The sequence below is a fragment of the Pelophylax lessonae genome (genome assembly GCF_965119305.1).
Source record: "Pelophylax lessonae genome assembly, chromosome: 2".
Classification (NCBI taxonomy): Eukaryota; Metazoa; Chordata; class Amphibia; order Anura; family Ranidae; genus Pelophylax; species Pelophylax lessonae.
Genome location: NC_138769.1, coordinates 329,021,841 through 329,041,134, shown reverse-complemented (window position 1 = coordinate 329,041,134; position 19,294 = coordinate 329,021,841). Strand labels below are relative to the sequence as shown.

Sequence of the window (19,294 nt, the reverse complement as noted above, 5' to 3'; positions counted from 1 at the left end):
AGAGTTCTGGGAATAGAAAACTACAAGGTACAGCAGCCATTGCGGCTGTGAGCTTGCAGTTCTCAATTGACTACCACAATGCTGTTGAGCACTGTGGTAGTTTGTTGATGCTTCCTGTTTGGCTGTACATAGTTTAAAACTGCTTGGCTGTACAAACAGTTTACACAGAGTCTACAAGAGCCCTGCATTGCACCAACGATCTGATTGTGGGAGCAATGCCTTTCAGGCTCCCAACAAAAATAAATGAATGCGCTTTTTTTGAACCTGTGAAAAGATGTACATTTATTTTTAAAAGGGTGAACTTATTTTTTAACCACTTGCCAACCGCCAGCAGAACATACAATGCGGCAGGTCGGCTCTGTCCCCCAAAACAACTTACTGTACGTCCGCCCATTTTCCACTCAGAGGGAGCCAATCAGCAGATCCAGTAGCACCCACGAGAACTCTCCATGGTGACAAAATGGCAGGCTGCAGTTGTAAACATGGCAGACCGCTATTCTGTCAGTGTTAGAAAGCACCCCCTAGGGACACATTTAATCGTTTGCTCGCCCCTGGTTAACCCGTTCCCTACCAGTGTCATTACAGTAACAGTGCATATTTTTAGCACTGATTACTGTAGTAATGTCACTGGTCCCCTCAAAAGTGTAAAAACAAAAAAAAAAAAAAGTCAGTTAGGTGTCCGTTAAGTCACCCAGCAAAAAAAAAAGAAAAGGCCAAAAAAGCTGACAAATCTTTCCCCTAGGTTGCAGACATAACTTTTGCGCAAACCAATCAATATACACAAATTGGGATGTTTTTTACCAAAAATATGTAGCAGAATACAAAATTATAATACTGTATTTATCGGCGTAGAACACGCACTTTTTCCTTCTAAAAAATGTAGGGCAAAGCTGCAGTGCGTGTTAAAAATAATGGAGTTCAAAGCTGTTAATTTTAAAAAAAATTTCCTGAAATTTCCCTCCTAAAATTGAGGTGCGTGTTATATGCCGATAAATATGGTAATTTAAAAAAAAAAAAAAATTTTTTTTGCGCTACATTTGCGAACATTAAAAAAAGTGACAATTCTATATAAAAAAAAAAAATATATATTTATATATATATATATATATATATATATATATATATATATATATATATATATATATATATATATATATATATATATATATATATATTTTTTTTTTTTTTATATAGAATTGTCACTTTTTTTAATGTTCGCAAATGTAGCGCAAAAAAAAATATGAGTCACACAGGTCATCAAATACCACCAAAAGAAAGCTCTATTTGTGGGGGAAAAAAAAAAAAAAAAAAAGGACATCAATTTTTTTAGGGTACAGAGCCACACGACCGCACAATTGTCAGTTAAAGTAACGCAGTGCCAGATCGCAAAAAAATGGCCTGCTCATTAAGGGGGAAAACCTTCCGGCCCAGAAGTGGTTAAAGAAAACCTGTCACAAAATACATAGGCTGCCACTGATGGCAGTGTCTCCTTAAAATTCTAAATTGTCTGGATGCAAAGGCTGACCCCTTGGCTTCAATTGAGTCACTGACTTGAAGCAGGTATGCAGAGTAAGCAAAAAAAAAAAACGTAGCTTTGACCAGTTACTCAAATGATAGACAATGAGCAAGATAGCAACCATTTTCAGATGAGTTAAGAAATGGCTCTCACTTTTCTTTTTTTTTTTTTAAAGACAGGTTTGTTTCAAGTTTAGGTTTCATTTAGGAATCTTTAATCGGATTCTAAAGAGATTGCCTAGAGTTTGGACCCAGCCAGTACCCATAAAAAACTGATCGGGAAAAATAAATTACAAACCATGCAATCTGCCCAATTAAACAAGTCAATGAGAACAGCAACAGCACTTTATAAAAACAGAAAAATGCACACTGGCCTTTATTTAATAACATGGTGCAAACAGCAATGATGTGCCTAACAACCAATCAGATTTCAGCACCTTAGCCAATGCAGTGAAAGATCTGATTTGCCATTATATGTTACCGTGTACTGGTTTTTACCCTGCCAAATAAAAGGGAATATACCTATATATACAGATATTTAGAGAAGCATTTTTTTTTTTTTAATGAATCATCAAAATTCTATGTCACAGTGTAACACAGTGAACACACCATTCCGTGCTTTGTAAAGGAACCTCAAGATTGTTTTCAGACTAAAAAAAAAAAAAATATAACACATTCTAATAAATAGGCAAGATTGAAATCATACAGGGGGGGGGGGGGGGGGGAAAAAACACAAGTCAGACGACAGGAGAGGATGTGGATGTTATAAGCCTGATGGTTATAACACAGCTTATTCTTTCTACATGGATATTGCAATCCAGCGGATATTCAATATCAAATATATATCTCTATATAAGGATATATATTATTTATATATATATTTATATATGTACACAATATCTAGACTGTCACCCCAGCAGTAAAATGGGGGACAAACTATGAACAAATAGCAAATAAAAGACAAATCTGTTCCACAGCAGACTCCTTCTAAATGCTGTATGTTTCCACTCTGTGGAACTTGCTACAAAAGAGAGGTAGATTTAATGTCTATGTATAGATCTAAATATATATATGTATATATTTTTTTTTAAAAAAAGCTGAAAGCTAAAGAATAAAAATTGTAGGAAATAGGGGATTAAAACAAGAAAAAAAAAAATGTATTTAATGCTGCCGTGCCTTGCTTGCATTTGCTGCAGCTAATGGCATCTGAAATTTACACCCTGCTTGAAAATAATGCTACATTAGCTTGTATTCATTGTGCTGGAAGTGTATTGCTATAGGATAACTGGAAGGGGCGTCAGGGCTTATGTATTTAGACAGAATCATAGTAAAGGAAAAGAAAGGTGAGCGAGGCAAAGAAGACGTCTAGCACCATGTAAACCTTTCACAGCTGAGGGAGATTCTCCACCTGATGTTTTCAAGGGACAATGAAGCATCTAGGGCTTAATGGAGTTAGTGAGCATTGGGAAGAGTCAGGTGTGGTGGAGGAAGGTATCGCTGGGCCAAAATTGCAGCGTCCAAAGGGCTCACTGGCTGAGCATCATATCCCAATCTTCTAATGGGTGGGAAACTGCCAAAGTGACGTTTCTGAGGGAAGTTCTTTGCTTCGTGGATTGTGTTTTTCTCCTCTGCCAGAAGAAGCTGTTGTCGCATGTAGTTTTCAAACTCATACTGAGAGGATTCTTCTGTCACTTTAGCCTACAAAAATAAAAAAATAATATGTCAGAGAAAAACCTGCACTCCATCTCAAGCCAAACTATAGTGGAGGGAATGGACTTAAAGTATAACTAAAAAGGCAAATTTTTTTTATATAGTTTTGGGTAGAGTGGAGAGGGATTAGAACATCTGGTAGTTTTTACTGCAGTCCGTTTCGAGAGATTCACCCTCTCCATGTGTCCGGTTTATCATGATCATTGAAAGGAATACTATTCTGGGGACAACCCAAAATCTAGGATTTATTTTTAGTGGGAAAATCTTCCAATGGGGACACTAGTTCTAGTGAGATGTGGTCCCCAAAGAATTCTTCATTTTCAGGGATTTCCGCTCACTTCCTGTTTGGCTTTGGGACAGAAGTAAAGAGAAATCTCTGCAATGGGACACACATGGTAAGGTAAAAAAAAAAAAAAAAAAAACTGACTGGAGTAATAGCCCTCCCTTACTCTAGTCAAAAAGAAAGTTTTGCCTATAATTCTACTTTAGTGACTTGCAAAAAAATAAAAAATGGATTTTTGACTTAAATCCATTTCTCTGATGTTCATTGACGGACACAGCTCTTCATCTTAAACATTGAGGGTATACTGCCCCCTACAGGAGTGGGGCAGGAAAAAAAAAGTCTGTCTACGCCTATGGGCAGTCCCAGGGGGTATACTCCCTCTGCTATAGGCACTGCTATAGGTTTTGTTACAAGCAGTGACAGAAAAATTACAACTCCAAAGGGGTGGGTCCCCATCAATGAACATCAGAGAAATGGATTTTATGGTAAGTCCAAAAACTGAATTTTTGTAAAATCTTACCGTAAAATTCCTTTCTCTGAGTCCTGACAGTCGCCGCCCACCCATTCAGTATTCACCAATGGGTATTGACCTCTTATCCATAGGAGCAAGCTAGGCATAAGACTTGTTAGAAACAAAGCAATTTACATAGACACACCTGTAGGGGGCTGTCCCACTGGTCCAATACCCCCCTGCTATCAGCATTCCCAACTCAGTTTGGTAGCAAGCAGTTAAAGTCGAAAAGATCCCCACTTAGAGGGGCGGGGGCAGCGACGGTCAGAGGACACAGAGAAAGGAATTTTACAAAAATTCAGTTTTCTCTTACGTCCTCTGACAGTCGCCGCCCACTCATTCAGTCTTCACCAATGGGATGTCCCAAAGCAGTGTAGACATGAGGGGTGGGAAGCGCAACCGTCACAAGGGCAAGGCAGCACCCAGGTCAGAGAAAGGAACCTTATCTGAGCAAAAAGGTAAAAACTCTGGGTAACAGAAAAGCTCAACTGGAGCCAACAACCCTGGAAAGCAAATTAACTAAAGGGAGAAAACAACCCCAACAGACGGGGACCGGCCAACGCCAAGGCCCCCTCAAGGCACTGCCGCACACAGAACTTTGCGGCCAAAGGAGGCATCAGCTGATGCCAAAACGTCAAGTTTATAGAATTTGGGAAAAGTGTGCACGGACGACCAAGTCGCTGCCCTGCACACCTGGGCCACTGAAGCCTGATGGCGGAAAGCCCATGACGCACTCACCGCTCTGGTAGAGTGCGCCTTGACAGGGAGGGGTGGAACCCGTTGCCTAATAGAATAGGCCTGTACAATCACATGCCTGATCCAATTAGAAATGGTTGCTGCAGACGCAGCCATACCCTTCTGAGGGCCCTCGGGAAGGACAAAAAGGGAATCAGACTTCCTGAAGGATTCAGTGGACGCCAGGTACACCCTGATCGCCTGGACTACATCCAAGGAATGCAAAGCAAACTCCTTAGGATGCTTGGGATTCGCACACAGCGAAGGCAGGACAATATCCTCTTTAAGGTGAAAATCTGACACCACCTTAGGTAGGAAAGATTGGTTAGGTCGCAAAACCACCTTATCCCTATGAACCACCAGGTAAGGGGAGCAGCAAGAAAGAGCCGCCAACTCCAACACTCTGCAGGCAGAAGTGATCGCCACCAGAAAGGCAACCTTTCGGGACAGCACAGGCAGAGGAATCTCCCTGATGTTCTCAAAGGGAAGTCGTTGCAAAACGAACAGGACCAAATTCAAGTCTCAAGGAGGTAAAGGCGCTCTCCTAGGAGGAGCCAAGTGACGCACACCCTGAATAAAGGTGCGTATCAAAGAGTTTGACGCCAAGGCGCGTTGGAAAAGGATTGCCAGCGTAGACAACTGACCTTTAATCGTGGTCAGCGCAAGACTCTGGTCCACACCAGTTTGCAGGAAGGCCAGCACCCTCGCCACCGAAAAGGAGCGAGGATCGATGCCCCTGGACTCACACCAGGCAAAATAAGCCTTCCAGGTACGGTAATACATTTTACCGGACGAGGGCTTCCTAGCCTTAAGCAGGGTAGGAATGAACGCCGACGAGAGACCTCGATCTCTCAGGACCTGGCTTTCAACAGCCAGGCCGTTAAAGCCAGCGACCGTAAAGCAGGATGGAAGATTGGCCCCTGAGACAGCAGATCATCCCGTAACCGGAGCCGCCAAGGAGGCTCGACGACCAGTTGCATGATGTCCGCGTACCAAGACCGGGGCGGCCAGTCCGGGGCCACCAGAATCACCAACTTTGGTTCTGAGACCAACCTGCGAAGGAACCTGGACAAAAACTGAAATCGGGGGGGGGGGGGGGGGTACGGGAAGGCATAAATCAGGCGATACTGATTCCAAGGCACCACCAGCGCATCTGAGGCGTCTGCCAGAGGATCGCGCATTCTTGCCACGAACCTTCCTACCTTGTTGTTTACCCGGAATGCGAACAGATCCACATCCAGGGATCCCCATTGCGCACACAGCATCTGAAACACCTCCGGGTGTAGGTACCATTCCCCCTGATCCAGGATCTGGCGGCTCAGATAATCTGCCTGCCAATTCTCCACACCCGGAATGTGAACTGCCGAAATCGCCGGGACGTGTGTCTCGTCCCAAGACAGAATCTTGGTCACTTTCTGGGCCGCCCGGGCACTCCTGGTCCCCCCTTGGTGATTGATGTAAGCCACCGCAGTGGCGTTGTCCGTCTGCACCCGCACAGGATGGCCCCCGAAGATGATCCGACCAACGGAGCAAGCACAGTCTGATCGCTCGCAATTCCAAGATATTTATCGGCAGGGAGGATTCCTCCTCCGACCAAGTGCCCTGGGCAGACAGTGTGCCCAGAACGCCACCCCAACCCGAAAGGCTGGCGTACGTGGTGATCACCGTCCACAACAATGGCCGGAAGGACTTCCCCCCTCCGTCATGGCTTGGCGACTCAAAGATATCCTCTTTTCCAAGGATTGAGGATGCCTGTCCCACCTGGCCAGGATCTCCGCTTGGAGAGATCCTGTGTGGAACTGTGCAAACGGTATCGCCTCGAAGGCCAACACCATCAATCCAGGGACCGCATGCAGGTCCTGAGTGACGAGGATTCGCTGTCCCTGAGGGACCTGACCTCGGTCTGCAGAGTCCGGAGCTTGTCCTCCGGCAGAAACACTTTGTCTTGGGCGGAGTCCAGGACCATCCCCAAGTAAGGGAGACGAACAGAAGGAGACAAGGTCGACTTCTGAACGTTGATGGTCCACCCGAACTCCTGGAGCGTCTGAACCGTAGTGGACAGATAGCGTAGCAGGCTCTGACTGGCACTCAACCTTAACAGGAGATCGTCCAGATAACCCAAGATCGCAACTCCCTGCGCCCGTAACAGGGCTAGAACAGGAGCCAGCACTTTGGTAAACACCCTTGGAGCCGAAGCGAGACCGAAAGGTAACGCCACAAACCGATAGTGTTCCTCCGCAATTGCGAATCGGAGGTACCTCTGATGACCTTCGAAGATTCAGAGCTTTCATGTCCAGAATTGGACGTACCTTGCCCTCCCTTCTGGGCAAGGTGAACAGATTGGAGTAAAACCCCCGAAATCTGTCCCGATGTGGCACCGGGATGATCACCCCCTGGGCGAGAAGATCCTGGACCAGCCGATGAAGATCTTGCAAACGATCCAGGGTCAAATGAAGATTTGAGGAAAAGAACCTATCCGCGAAAGGAATGCGATCTTGCAACCCGATCGAATGATTTCCTGAATCCACCTGTCCGGAATCCGGAGCAGCCAAGGTTCGAGAAAAAGGCGCAGACGTCCCCCCACCCCTGGAAACGGGTGAGGGCGTCCCTTCAGGTCGAGGCGGACTGGCTTTTGACTTGCCCGCCCAAGACCTCCTCTGGCCACCATGGCCTTTGAAGGGTTTCCCCATGTCCTGTGCTTTGAAGGCACGAAAGGACCCCTGATTAGGTTTAAAGGAAGGGCCCCGCTTACCGCAGAAAAACTTACCTTTGGGTTTCGGAGGCAGCAGAGTGCTCTTGCCCCCAGTGACCCCTTTAACCAATTCGTCCAGGGAGTCCCCAAAAAGGCGAGTCCCTGCATAAGGGATATCAGACACCGTCTTCCTGAAAGTCTGGTAGGCCGACCAGCTCTTCAGCCATACCAAGCGACGGGTAAGCACGGTGACAATCAACAGTCGTGCGGCTAAAGGGGCCTCATCCAAGGCCGCGTCACACAGATATAGGACAGCCTGAATAATCTGGTCCACCATCTCCAAAGTAGTAGGAGGGGCAGAATCAGCCACGAGGGTGCGTCTGAGCACCTTGGCCCAATCTGCCACAGACAGACACCATGACGGAGGCGAAAATAGATTTCAACAAGGAACCCGCCGCCACATAGGAGTGGCGAGCGAGAGATTCCATCCACCTATCCGTGGGGTCCCTGAACACCGGAGAATCCTCCATGGGTACAAGAGTGGCCCTATTCAACCTGGACACCGTGTGATCCACCTTAGGGACCACAGACCAGCGCAAATCCGTAGGAGACGCAAAAGGATAATGGAGTTGAAACCGTTTTAGGTACCACAAAACTGCGCTTCAAATTGCGCCATTGTCCGTTCACCATTTCGTGAAACTCGGGACAAGGAAACACCTGTGCCGCCTTCTGGGTTCTGCGAGTCCCAAAAGAGGACCACTTACCCGGAGGGTTGGGCTCATCCTCCAAATGTAGTGCATCTTTAACAGCGGTAATAAGCGCAGACATAGCAGCACGTTCTCTGGCCGTCCCGGGGGGGGGGGGGGGGGATCATCCCCCTCTTGGTCCTCCGCCTCCCCTTCAGACTGGGAGGATTGAGACCCTTCAAGGGGCACACTGTCTATGGCAACCATGTCAGACTCTGAATCAGAGGAGTGAGAAAACCTAGGCCTTTTCCTAGAATCCAGTTCAGACATGAAAAGATCCACTTTGGACGCTAAAGTCGCAAGTGAAGCAGTAATCGCAGATGATTCAGACGTACCTGAATCATCCACCAAGGCTGGGGGAATTTGCTGTCCTGGGACTCCATAAAAAACTTTTATGGAGCTGGACCTTTAAATTGCAATAGCGGCTATACCCCCGCAAACAGGGACTAGACTGAAAACTCCCTCAGGCAGGAATAGAACTGATAGCCAAGAGATATTCCCCAAAAAACAGCAAGAACAGACCCCCAGAAGTGTTACCACGCTGGCTGATGATCTCTCTGCATGAAGAAAGGAAGTGATGTCACACCGCTAGGGGCTAAACAGGATTCAGACTAAGGGAATCTCTCTGCATGAAGAAAGGAAGTGATGTCACACCACTAGGGGCTAAACAGGATTCAGACTAAGGGAAAATGGTTGCCCACAGAAAACAATGGGAGGCTCCGGGAAAATGGCCGAACACCTGTATAAAGCCAGCCACCACACACAAGATGGCGCCCGAAGGGTGCGATACACTAGCACGGAAAATGGCTGCTGAAGTGGCCACAGTGAAGCCAAAAGCAGCTGCCCACACCCAAAATGGCGGTCCCGCGGTTTTTCACCGCTGCGGGTCGCCTACACACGTCTGTACCCAGCATTGCCACAATAGTGCCACCGAGGTTAGGGACCCCAATAACCCCCCACTGAGCGTCCTGGATGCGGTAGAGCCCCCGCAGGGACCGGGAGTAATGCGAGCCCCAAACACACAGACATGAGGGGATAACACAAACCTAATAGACTGCCATCCCCAGACAGAGGCCCCACACAAAATGTACTCGTTTTACGACGGCGTGGGCGCCTCTCTGCGACGGGAAGCCTCCCACCCCAGGTGGTGGGGGTGCCGTCAGCCAAACAGGACTCTAGCAACGCACGGAACCGCGGTTGAGACGTCCCAAGCGAGGTGGCCACCGTGCGGGCTTTCGTCCCTGAGGACAGGGACAGGTCATTTGCGAGGCCAGGGCGTACGCATAGCCTGCTAAATGCTCGATGGCGGGCTGGGATTCCATAAGGTCCTCTGTCCTGACACACCAGGACGACCAGTCCGACTCCCAGCTCCACAAACGCTGTAGTCTTCCGAAGATCCGACTAACTAAGCGCAGGAATAAATAAAAAGCTAGTAGTGCAAGAAAACACTTTTCATAAAATAAAAGTAATAAAATTACAGAAGAAAGGCTGAGACCGTAGCCCCAGCACAGAGATAGACTATCTTACTCCTAACTAGGCAGAAGAAAAACTGAGTTGGGAATACTGATAGCAGGGGGGTATTGGACCAGTGGGACAGCCCCCTACAGGTGTGTATGTAAATTGCTTTGTTTCTAACAAGTCTTATGCCTAGCTTGCTCCTATGGATAAGAGGTCAATACCCATTGGTGAAGACTGAATGAGTGGGCGGCGACTGTCAAGAGGACGCAAGAGAAATTCCATTTTCTCTTTTGTTAATTGACAGACAAAGCTCCTGATATTCTTAACCATTGGGACATCCCAAAGCAGTGTTAAAACATGAGGGGTGGGAACAGCAAAAAATTCCCAAGGCTAAACAGTAGCCAACCAGGCAACAGGAGCTCAACCAAAACAACTGGAACCCACCTGGAAAAAAAAAAATGAAAAAAACAAACAATTACACCCTCAAAGAGGACAAGGTCCTCTAAACAGCACAAAAGAAGCACCTGCAGATGCCAACACATCCACTTTATAGAACTTTGTGAAAGTGTGCATCGATGACCAGGTGGCCACTTTGCAAACCTGCATCACTGACGCCTGATGTCGGAAGGTCCAGGAGACACCGAGCGCCGAGTAGAGAGCGCCTTGACAGTGAAAGGAGGAACCTGACTCCCTGACGAAATAGGCCTGAATCACCATCTGTCCGAAATTGTCGCAGAAGAAGCGAATTGCCAGAACCACATCCAAGGCATGCAAAGCAATTTCCTTAGCATGTTTTGGCCTGGGACCATGGGAAAGCAACACAATGTCTTCATTCAAATGAAAATCAGACTACGGACAGGAGCGAAGAACCACCTTATCACTGTGAACCACCAAGTAGGTGAGTGGCAGGGTAACGCTGCCAATTCCGACACCTTGCTCGCAGAGGTGAAAGCCACCAAAAAGGCCACCTTCTGGGACAACATAAGCAGGGAAATCTCCTGAAGATTCTCAAAAGGAGGCTTCCTGGAGGACAGAGCACCAGATTGAGGGGTCCCAGGGCAGCAACATGGGCCGCACTGAAGGGGACAAGTGCCTTACTCCCTGAAGAAAAGTACGCACCAAGGAGTATGTGGCCAAGGGCCGTAGAAAGAAGACCGCTAAGGCTGACACCTGCACAATGTATGTCTTCCATGTACGATGGCAGATCTTCCAAGAAATACATTTTCTAGCTTGTATTAGCGTTGGAATCACCGACTCAGACAAACATCTATCCATTTGCACCTGACGTTTTAACAGCCAAGCAGTCAATGCCAGCGACTGCAAAGCAGGATAGAAGATTTGGCCTTGGGACAGCAGATCCTCCCTGAGAGGAAGCTTCCAAGGAACGTCAGCGACCAGCTAATACAGGTCAATGTACCAAGCCCGGCAAGACCAGTCCATGGCCACTAAGATGACGGGAATCCCTTCTGCCTTGATCCTGCGTAGAAGTCTTGGTAGAAGCTTGAGAGGAAGGAAGGCATAAATCAGACGATACTTACCCCACAAGCGAATCCGTGGCGTCCACCAGAGGATCTCGTGACCGAGCCACACACCTCTGCACCTTTCTGTCGAGGCAGGACGCCAACAGATCGAACTCGGAGATGGCCCGCCGGAGACAACTGAGGAGACCACTCCTTGGTCCAGCGCCTGCCGACTGAGGTAACCTGCCTGCCAGTTTCCCATCCCAGGAATGTGTACAGTGGAGGGGGCTGGAACAAACCACCTTAAAATGCTGGTTACCTCCAGAGCCACCAGAACACTTCTTGTTCCCCCCTGGTGATTGACATAAGCCACGGTCGTGGCATTTTCCGATTGAATGCGCACTGGACATCCCTGAAGACGATCCGTCCAATGTTCCAGGCACAGTCTGATCGCTCAGGGTACCAAGACATTGATAATAGCCTGGACTCTTCCAGTGTCCAGACCACCTGAGCATAAATTTTGCAGAGGACGCCTCCCCTGCTGGACAGGCTCGCATCCACGGTGACCACTGTCTCATACAATGGGAGGAAGAATTTGCCAAGCCGAAGCATTAAGCTGCCATATCGGGGACTCTTTAGTTTCCCGCAGCTCAGATGATCAGATTGTCCGGAGACTGCAGATTCTTGTCCCATTTGGCCAGAATCTCGCTTGCAGGGACCTCGTATGGAACTGTGCAGTGGGAACTGCCTAAGGGAAAAAAAAAAAAAAAAAGGTAGACACCCTCAGGCAGGGATTACCATCTGCTGGACCGCAGGAAACAAATTAAAGCCTGCAGTTTCTGGAGTTTGTCCAGAGGAAGGAGCACTCTGGCTAAGGCAGAGTCCAGAGTCAGACCCAGATAGTCCAGCTTTTTGGACAGAACCAAAGCAGACTTCTGAAAATCCAGAATTCAGCCAAACACCCTCAAGCTTGTATGGCGTTTTCCACCAGAGCAGTAGGAGACTCCACTCGCAGGAGGAGGTCGCCCAAGTAGCCTCTCCCACGGCAAAGCGGAGGAAACACTGGGGACGGACACATATTGGAAAGTAAAGATAAGCGTCCTTGATGTCAATGGAGGCAAGAAAACACCCCCCTGATGCAGGGAAGCCACCACCGTGGGAACGCACTCCATTCTGAACTTCTGCACTCAAAGCAGTTCAGCGCCTTGAGATCCAGAACTGGATGCACCTTGCCCTCCTTCCTGGGGACTGTAAACAGGTTTGAGTATAAACCCCTGATAACGTTCTGAAGTCGGAACCATCACCCTTTTAAGTAAAAGGTCTTGAACCGCCCCAAAAAGAGCCTGTAAGCGGACCAGGGACAGTCGCAAGTTGGAAGGAAGAACATTACAGGAGGGTAAGAACGACACTCGATCTTGTAGCTGGACTGAAAAACCTTGTGGACCCCCCTGACTTGTACCATGGGAGTCCACGGGTGCACCTTCATGCTGAAGGGGCCTTGTTTGCAGGTCTGGAGAAGCCCGTTCTTGACTTGCCAGACCAAGTTCGCTTGTATCCTCCAGAGGAAGCCCTGAAGGCCCCGATCTCTTGTCAGTTGAACCCTGAGGGGTGAAAAAAAAAAAACAAAAAAAAAAAAAACCATTTATGAGCTCAGAAGGAGAGCCCACGTCTACGACGAGGGTCCTTGCCCTTCCTAGCCTGCTGAAGAAAAAAAGGTACTCCCCCCATGAGACCTTTACTGTAATGTCATCCAGAGTAGCCTCAAAACAGGCAATCTCCTTGAAAGGGAGGATCAGTCCAGGCCTTTTTAGAAGTCTGGCCCGCAAACCAACATTTGAGCCAAAAGACACACCAAAGTACCACTGCTGAAAGAGTCAACCCACTAGAGGAGCTGCATCCCAAGAGGCATCACAGAAAATGCAGCCCCTGGACCAGCTGGCCTGCCAGCTCAGCAAAGGCAGGGGGAGCTACCCCACCTCCAGGTCACATCGCAAAATCCAAGCTCATTTGGTCAGAGTCTGACACCAGGGCAATGGTGAATATTGGCCTCAGCACCGAACCAGCCAGGGTGTACATATTGCGGGCCACAGCCTCCGCCTTCCTGTAAGCCGGGTCCTTAAAGGCTGGGGACTCTTCAACCAGAATCATGGTTGCCTTGTTCAATCTGGAAACCGGAGGGTCCACCACCAGTGGACCAGTCCACTCTTAAGGAGGGACTCATAGGGGTATCGCCTAGCAAAATTGCTTAGGGACCCCAAGAGGACGCTTTGGTCATCCCCACTCATCAGTGACAATTCTGTCAAAATAGGAGGGAAAGGGAACACCTTTTTCCGCTCTGGATGGCTTGTGAATCCCAAAGGGAACCGGTGCCTCAGCTTCAGCTTTGTCCTCCCATCTTTAAGGTCGCACGCACAGCTACAATAAGTGTGTCCACCAGCGCCTTTTCGTATGCGGTTGCAGAAGTGGAGGAATCCTCCTCACTAGCTGAGGATTCAGGGTGCATGGTCGCAGACCCAGCAGGGTGACCCACGTCCGTGGCGGCCAAATCAGATTAAGGATCTGATGGGACAGATGAGGCAGAGAAAGGCGGGGGCGCTTTTTGCCAGCCCGTCGCCCAAAAGTCACCTACTCCTGGGATACCAAGGACTCCAGAACCGCCAGCAGTGCATCAATAGATGGATGGCACTGGGAGGGCCCCGCAGCCTCAGAGAGGGGATCAGGTGGGGAAATGTGGTCCAAAGACTCCATAGGTCATCAGGGGGACCCCACAAAAAGTGTAACACACTAAGGGACAACCCCCACCGTTCTGGCAGCACACCCGGTTGCCAGCCACAGAGCACCAATCGAGCCTCATGGAGGGAGAGGGCCCCACCAGACTCTCCATCCCACAGAAACCAGGCACCGCAGCTACCAGAGGAATCTGCATTGCATGAACGGCGACCAGGAAATGGAAAGATCCAGGGAGTCAGAACCCAGGGATGAGGAGGGGCTGAAATCGCCACCCAGAAGGCTCCACTGACATGGCAGCTGCTATTTTTAAATGGCAAACTTCCGAAAAATGTCCGCCATGCATTAAGCACACAGGCTACAAGAAAATGACGACCCCCATGCAGCACCACAAGGTTCCCAGGAGGGATCACTAGGCCTCAAAACTGGCACAGGCGGGGGGGGGCCCTGGCCAGAGCCCCCACCAGGTACAGACTCCCAAAGCCGATCACCAGCGGTGCGCACCCCCCTGCCCCCATCAGAACAGGACCCTGCCCCCACCCTGGATGGTGGACCAGGCCACCCCACAGCCCCAGCATCAGTGGGGGAGATAGCCCACAGAGACCGACGAGGGGGGTACCTAACGAGAGGGGGACCCAGGTGTCCGACCGTCCCATGGAGGGGCCCACGTCCACCCCAAAACCCTCCAGGGGGGAAGGGGAGAAGGTCACTTAACATACCAGGAACCAGGCGGGCACCGCTCCAGACAGAACCTCCTTTCCATCGAAAGATGGAGACCTCACAAGGCGTTTCACTCGCAGGCAAGCCCCTGTCTGGTGGGGCTATGTTGCGGCCAACCTAGCGCAGAGCTTACGTCTGCGTGCGCTCGCTGGCCACACTGGGGCGACCACTTGATATAGACTGTCCAGCCCGTCGCCCAGTCCGGCAGGAAAAAAAACCAGGAGAAAAAAAAACTCTATCTAAAAAAGGAAAAAATTGCAAGGCCCAGAGATCCCAACAGTCCTTACTCCTGACCAGGCAGAAAAAACAAAACAAAAACTCAAGCACCTATAGCAGAGAGAGGGAGTATACCCCTGTCAATGAACAAAAGCGAAAATCCAGATTAAAGTTCCCTGCAATAGAACCGCTAACAGCAGCCTGTTTTCTGCCTCCCTCCTGTTGGCCTCCCAAAGATGGAGTCACTGGAATGGAATTATGTCATTCTACACAGTGGGAGTTGGTTGGCGGATACCGCGGACTTGATATCCGCTGGCACCTGGCGATCCTTTGGTACATAGGGAGAATGGCGATCTAGCTATGTAAACAATACATACCGCCGTTCTGCCAGTACAGAAGGCATAGATCCTGTGTCTCTGCAAAGCAGAGGCATCGATCCATGCCTTGCCCTAGTACAAGCACCCTCCCCCACCAGCAAGGCACAGTTAACCCTTTAATCGCCCGATGTTAACCTCTTCCCAGCCAGGGTCATTAGTACAGTGACTGTGCATATTTTTAGTAATGATCACTGTATTTGTTTAAATCGCCCCCAAAGTGTAAAAGCATCAGCGTCTGATTTGTCCGCCGCAATCTCACAGTCCTCCTATCACTGATCGACGCCATTACTAGTAAAAAAAAAAATCCCATAGTTTGTAGAGGCTAAAACTATTGCGCAAGCCAATCCATATATGCTTAAAGGGATTTTTTTTCCTACCAAAAATATGTAGCAGAATACATACTGGCCTAGGCCACAGCAAAAGGTGATCAAATACCACCAAAAGAAAACGATTTGTGGGGAAAAGAGATCAATTCTATTTGGGTAAAGTGTTGCACAACCACGCAATTTTCAGCTTAAGTAACGCAGTGCCACATCCGGCCTGGTCATGAAGGGGGGGGGGGGGGAGGAGGAGGAGAGGTAAATCTTCTGAAGGGCAAGTGTTTAAGCATGCAACATTCATGGTTTGAATCTTGGCTGGTCCCCGCTTAGCCGGCCGAGATTTGAACCATCTATGGCCGGCTTAATGGTCTTTTATCAACCGTTTTTCCACTTCTGCAGCCAAACTGGGATAACACCTACTTTATATAGGTTACATCTTCACAATAACAGAGAAAAGATGTAATTAAAAAAATTGCAGCTTAACTTTTAACCTGCCTTAAAATCTTTCATGATATCCCTGCTTTGTAACGTTTAGGAGGGCAGCAGCTGTGGAGTAATGTATAACCGCTAACCTTGTCTGTACTGCTTTTGCAGTTCATCATGAGCTGTAAACTAGATTTGAACACTGCCTATCCTAATGCCTTGTACACACGATCAGATAACCGGAACGCGCATCGTTCGAATTTTGTTGCAGGATACTAGTATCGAATTTAGTGGTGAAAAAAGAAAGTCACAGCGCTTGCAAAATAAATGCCTACAATAACCAAGTGTGTAATAAAGTTCACAAAATAAGTACAGATATCCAGTGCATGAAGTGAAATATGAATATAAATAAAAATATTGCTAATTAATAGTGTCCAGAAAACTGATAATAAAGTCCACAAATTTAAGAAAGTTCAAATTTCATGTGCACAAAAGTGCAAAATAAATAGAAAAAAAAATGTTAATGAATAAAACACAAAATACAATAAAAATTGCTTCTGTGCAGATATTAAGGTGCTCTTAAGATGATCACTGGTGCCAGGTGACTTGAACCCCTTCAGATACCCCACTCACCAGAAAGGGTGGACCCTTATTAGGGGTCAAAAACCGCTTGTATTAAAAAGGGATCCTCCAATCTGTATTCCTAGCTAATTGGAGATTATGGCATTTCAAATCTTCTCCTTGATGAGAGATACATACATTGGATAAGGGGCTGGCTCCCTTCAATGTGATGGCCCTGGGCAGCTGTTTATCTACTGTCTTCTCTACAGCGGTTCAAAGTCCAGCATTTATAAAGCCTGTCTGAGGGGGCGGAGAGATCCAACGTCTATGGTCAGACACTATAGCAGGCTGCTGTGCTCTTCAACTATAGTACCCCTCTTTCAATAAGGCAAGCAGGCCTACCAGTATTCGGTTACCCCCAGAGTTCAGGGAATAGTCGTTATCCGATCCAAGGTCATACACAGGGAAATCAAATCTGGTGAGTGGGGTATCTGAAGGGGTTCAAGTCACCTGGCACCAGTGATCATCTTAAGAGCACCTTAATACCTGCACAGAAGCAACTTTTATTGTATTTTTTTTATTTATTCATTTTTTGCACTTTTTTTTTCGTACGATTCTAGAAAAGCTTCCTGGTTCCGTAGCTACGTATCGGATAGTGCAAAACAAAAACCATGGCAGCCAGGCTTTTTCCGGGTTATTTTCGTGTTTCTGATCATGCGTGGTATTTGTCTATCGATTTTTAGCAGACGCATATTGTACTAATTAAAAATTGTCGTTTGCTAGGCTCTTGTACGACAAAACATTTTGGGTTTGTCCCTTTGGATTTTGTTGGACGAAATGTCGCGATCGGCTGTCGAAAGCTGTGTACTAACGATCAGATAGCTGTGCGATCAATTCAAAAGCGATTATTTTTCCACACGAATATCTAATCGTGTGTACTAAGCATAAAAGGATAACAATTTAAGCATTGTACGGTAATGCGGGATATTTGGGGACAAAGACATTTGAGAATGTCTAGAAATTCTTATCAGTCATGGCACCTTCTAAACAGTACTTTTTTTATTATTATTATGCAATGTGAAGATGGAATACCTAAAAAATATACACCACTTTTCCTCTTCCAGGGAACTTTAACCTGAATTTTTTTTAAGCTGACAGGGTCACTTTAAAACAGAACACAATTTTAGAACAGTCCTTACCTCCTGCAAATTCTCCGGACTGGTCACATGATCAATGTCGGGAACAACCTGCAGTGGGCCACTTAACGAGGACATAGATTGCCTACAAACAGGAAAATCCTTTGTTATTAGTTATGCTCCGATTTTACAAGATGACAATGAGAAAAAAAAAAACATTGTCAGAAGAGTAGAAAACATGCAATAAAGATTTTTGTAAGAACTTACCATAAAATCCTTTTCTCTGAAGTTCAAAAATCGACAGACGCAGCTCCATCTTTACTAGTAGGATTATACTTCTCCCATGAGGAATAGGCACTAGGCAGGCAAAAAGCTTAACCACACCTATGAGGGCTGTCCCTGCAGGCATAACCTCTCACTCTGCTGTAATCAGTTTAGTTGCAAGCAGTGTTCAGAAGACGAAAAAAAAAACCCACTCTCAAAAAGTAGAGGAGCGGGAGCGGTGTCTGTCGATGAACTTCAGCAAAAAGGATTTTACGGCAAGTTCTTACAAAAATCCAGTTCTCTAGCGTTCAGCAACAGACACAGCTCCATCTTCATTACTAGTAGTGTTGTCCCAAAGCAGTATATTTAGGAGGGGTGGGAAGACAACAAAAAATTAAACGCAAGTCCCCCAAAGGCTAAACCTAGCCAATCAAATAACACAGAGCTCAACCAGGAACCGGAGCTCTCCCAGAACAAAAAGGACACCCTCAAAAAAAAAAATAAAAAAAGTTCTTTCAAACTGCAGCCTGCAAAACCTTGCGGCCAAAAAGTATCCGCAGATGCAAACACGTCTACTTTGTAGAATTTTGTAAACGTATGCACAGACGACCAAGGTGCCGCCTTACACACTTGCAGCACCGACGCCTGATGGCGAAAAGCCCAAGAGGCACTTAGCGCTCTCGTAGAATGCTCCTTACCTGGGAAAGGAAGAACCTGACCCTTTAGTAAATACACCTGAGCTACCATCTGCCTAATCCATCTGGATATGATCTCTGCAGACAATCCCTTACGAGATCCTTCAGCAAAGAAAAAAGCGTCCGATTTCCCAAAAGACTCAGTGGTCTCCAGATAGACCCTGATCGCCTGAACCACATCCAAAGACTGCAACGCAAATTCCTTAGAATGTTTGGGCTAAAGGTAGAGTGAAGGCAACACAATGTCTTCATTCAGATGAAAATCAGAAACCACCTTAGGAAGAAACGAAGTACCACTTTATCTCTGTATCATCAGATAAGCCGAGTGGCAGGACAACGCCGCCAGTTCAGATAAGCTGAGTGGCAGGACAACGCTGCCAGTTCAGATACTCTGCGAGCAGAAGTGATAGCCACCAAGAAGGCAACCTTCTGGGACAACGAGAGCAGAGAAATCTCCCAAATGTTCTCAAAAAGGAGGCATTTGAAGAACAGATAATACCATATTGGAGGTCCCACGGGAGGTAGTGGGGACCTTCTCGGAGGAGCTATATGGCGCACTCCCTGGATGAAAGTACAAATCAATGCATGAGTAGCTAATAGGCGTTGGAAATATATAGCCAAAGCCGAGACTTGGCCATTGATTGTGCCCAAAGCCAACCGCTGTTCAACTCCTTTCTGCAGAAAGGCCAAAATCCAAGCTATAGAAAACAAGCGAGGATGCACCTTCAGGGATTCACACCATGAG

General features: G+C 47.4%; 1 protein-coding gene across 1 annotated transcript in view; it reads right to left on the bottom strand.

The window, feature by feature from the left end:
- Window positions 1-2,819: 2,819 nt before the first annotated feature.
- The window catches only part of STK40 (serine/threonine kinase 40), a 60,893-nt gene continuing 44,418 nt past the window's right edge, over window positions 2,820-19,294 (bottom strand). Inside the window, exons 9-10 of the mRNA XM_082247174.1 lie at window positions 17,654-17,735; window positions 2,820-3,213 (exon numbers count right to left, since the gene is read on the bottom strand). Of these exons, the coding sequence (XP_082103300.1) occupies window positions 2,968-3,213; window positions 17,654-17,735 (328 nt within the window). The 3' untranslated portion in view covers window positions 2,820-2,967. The remainder of the gene's footprint in view (window positions 3,214-17,653; window positions 17,736-19,294) is intronic.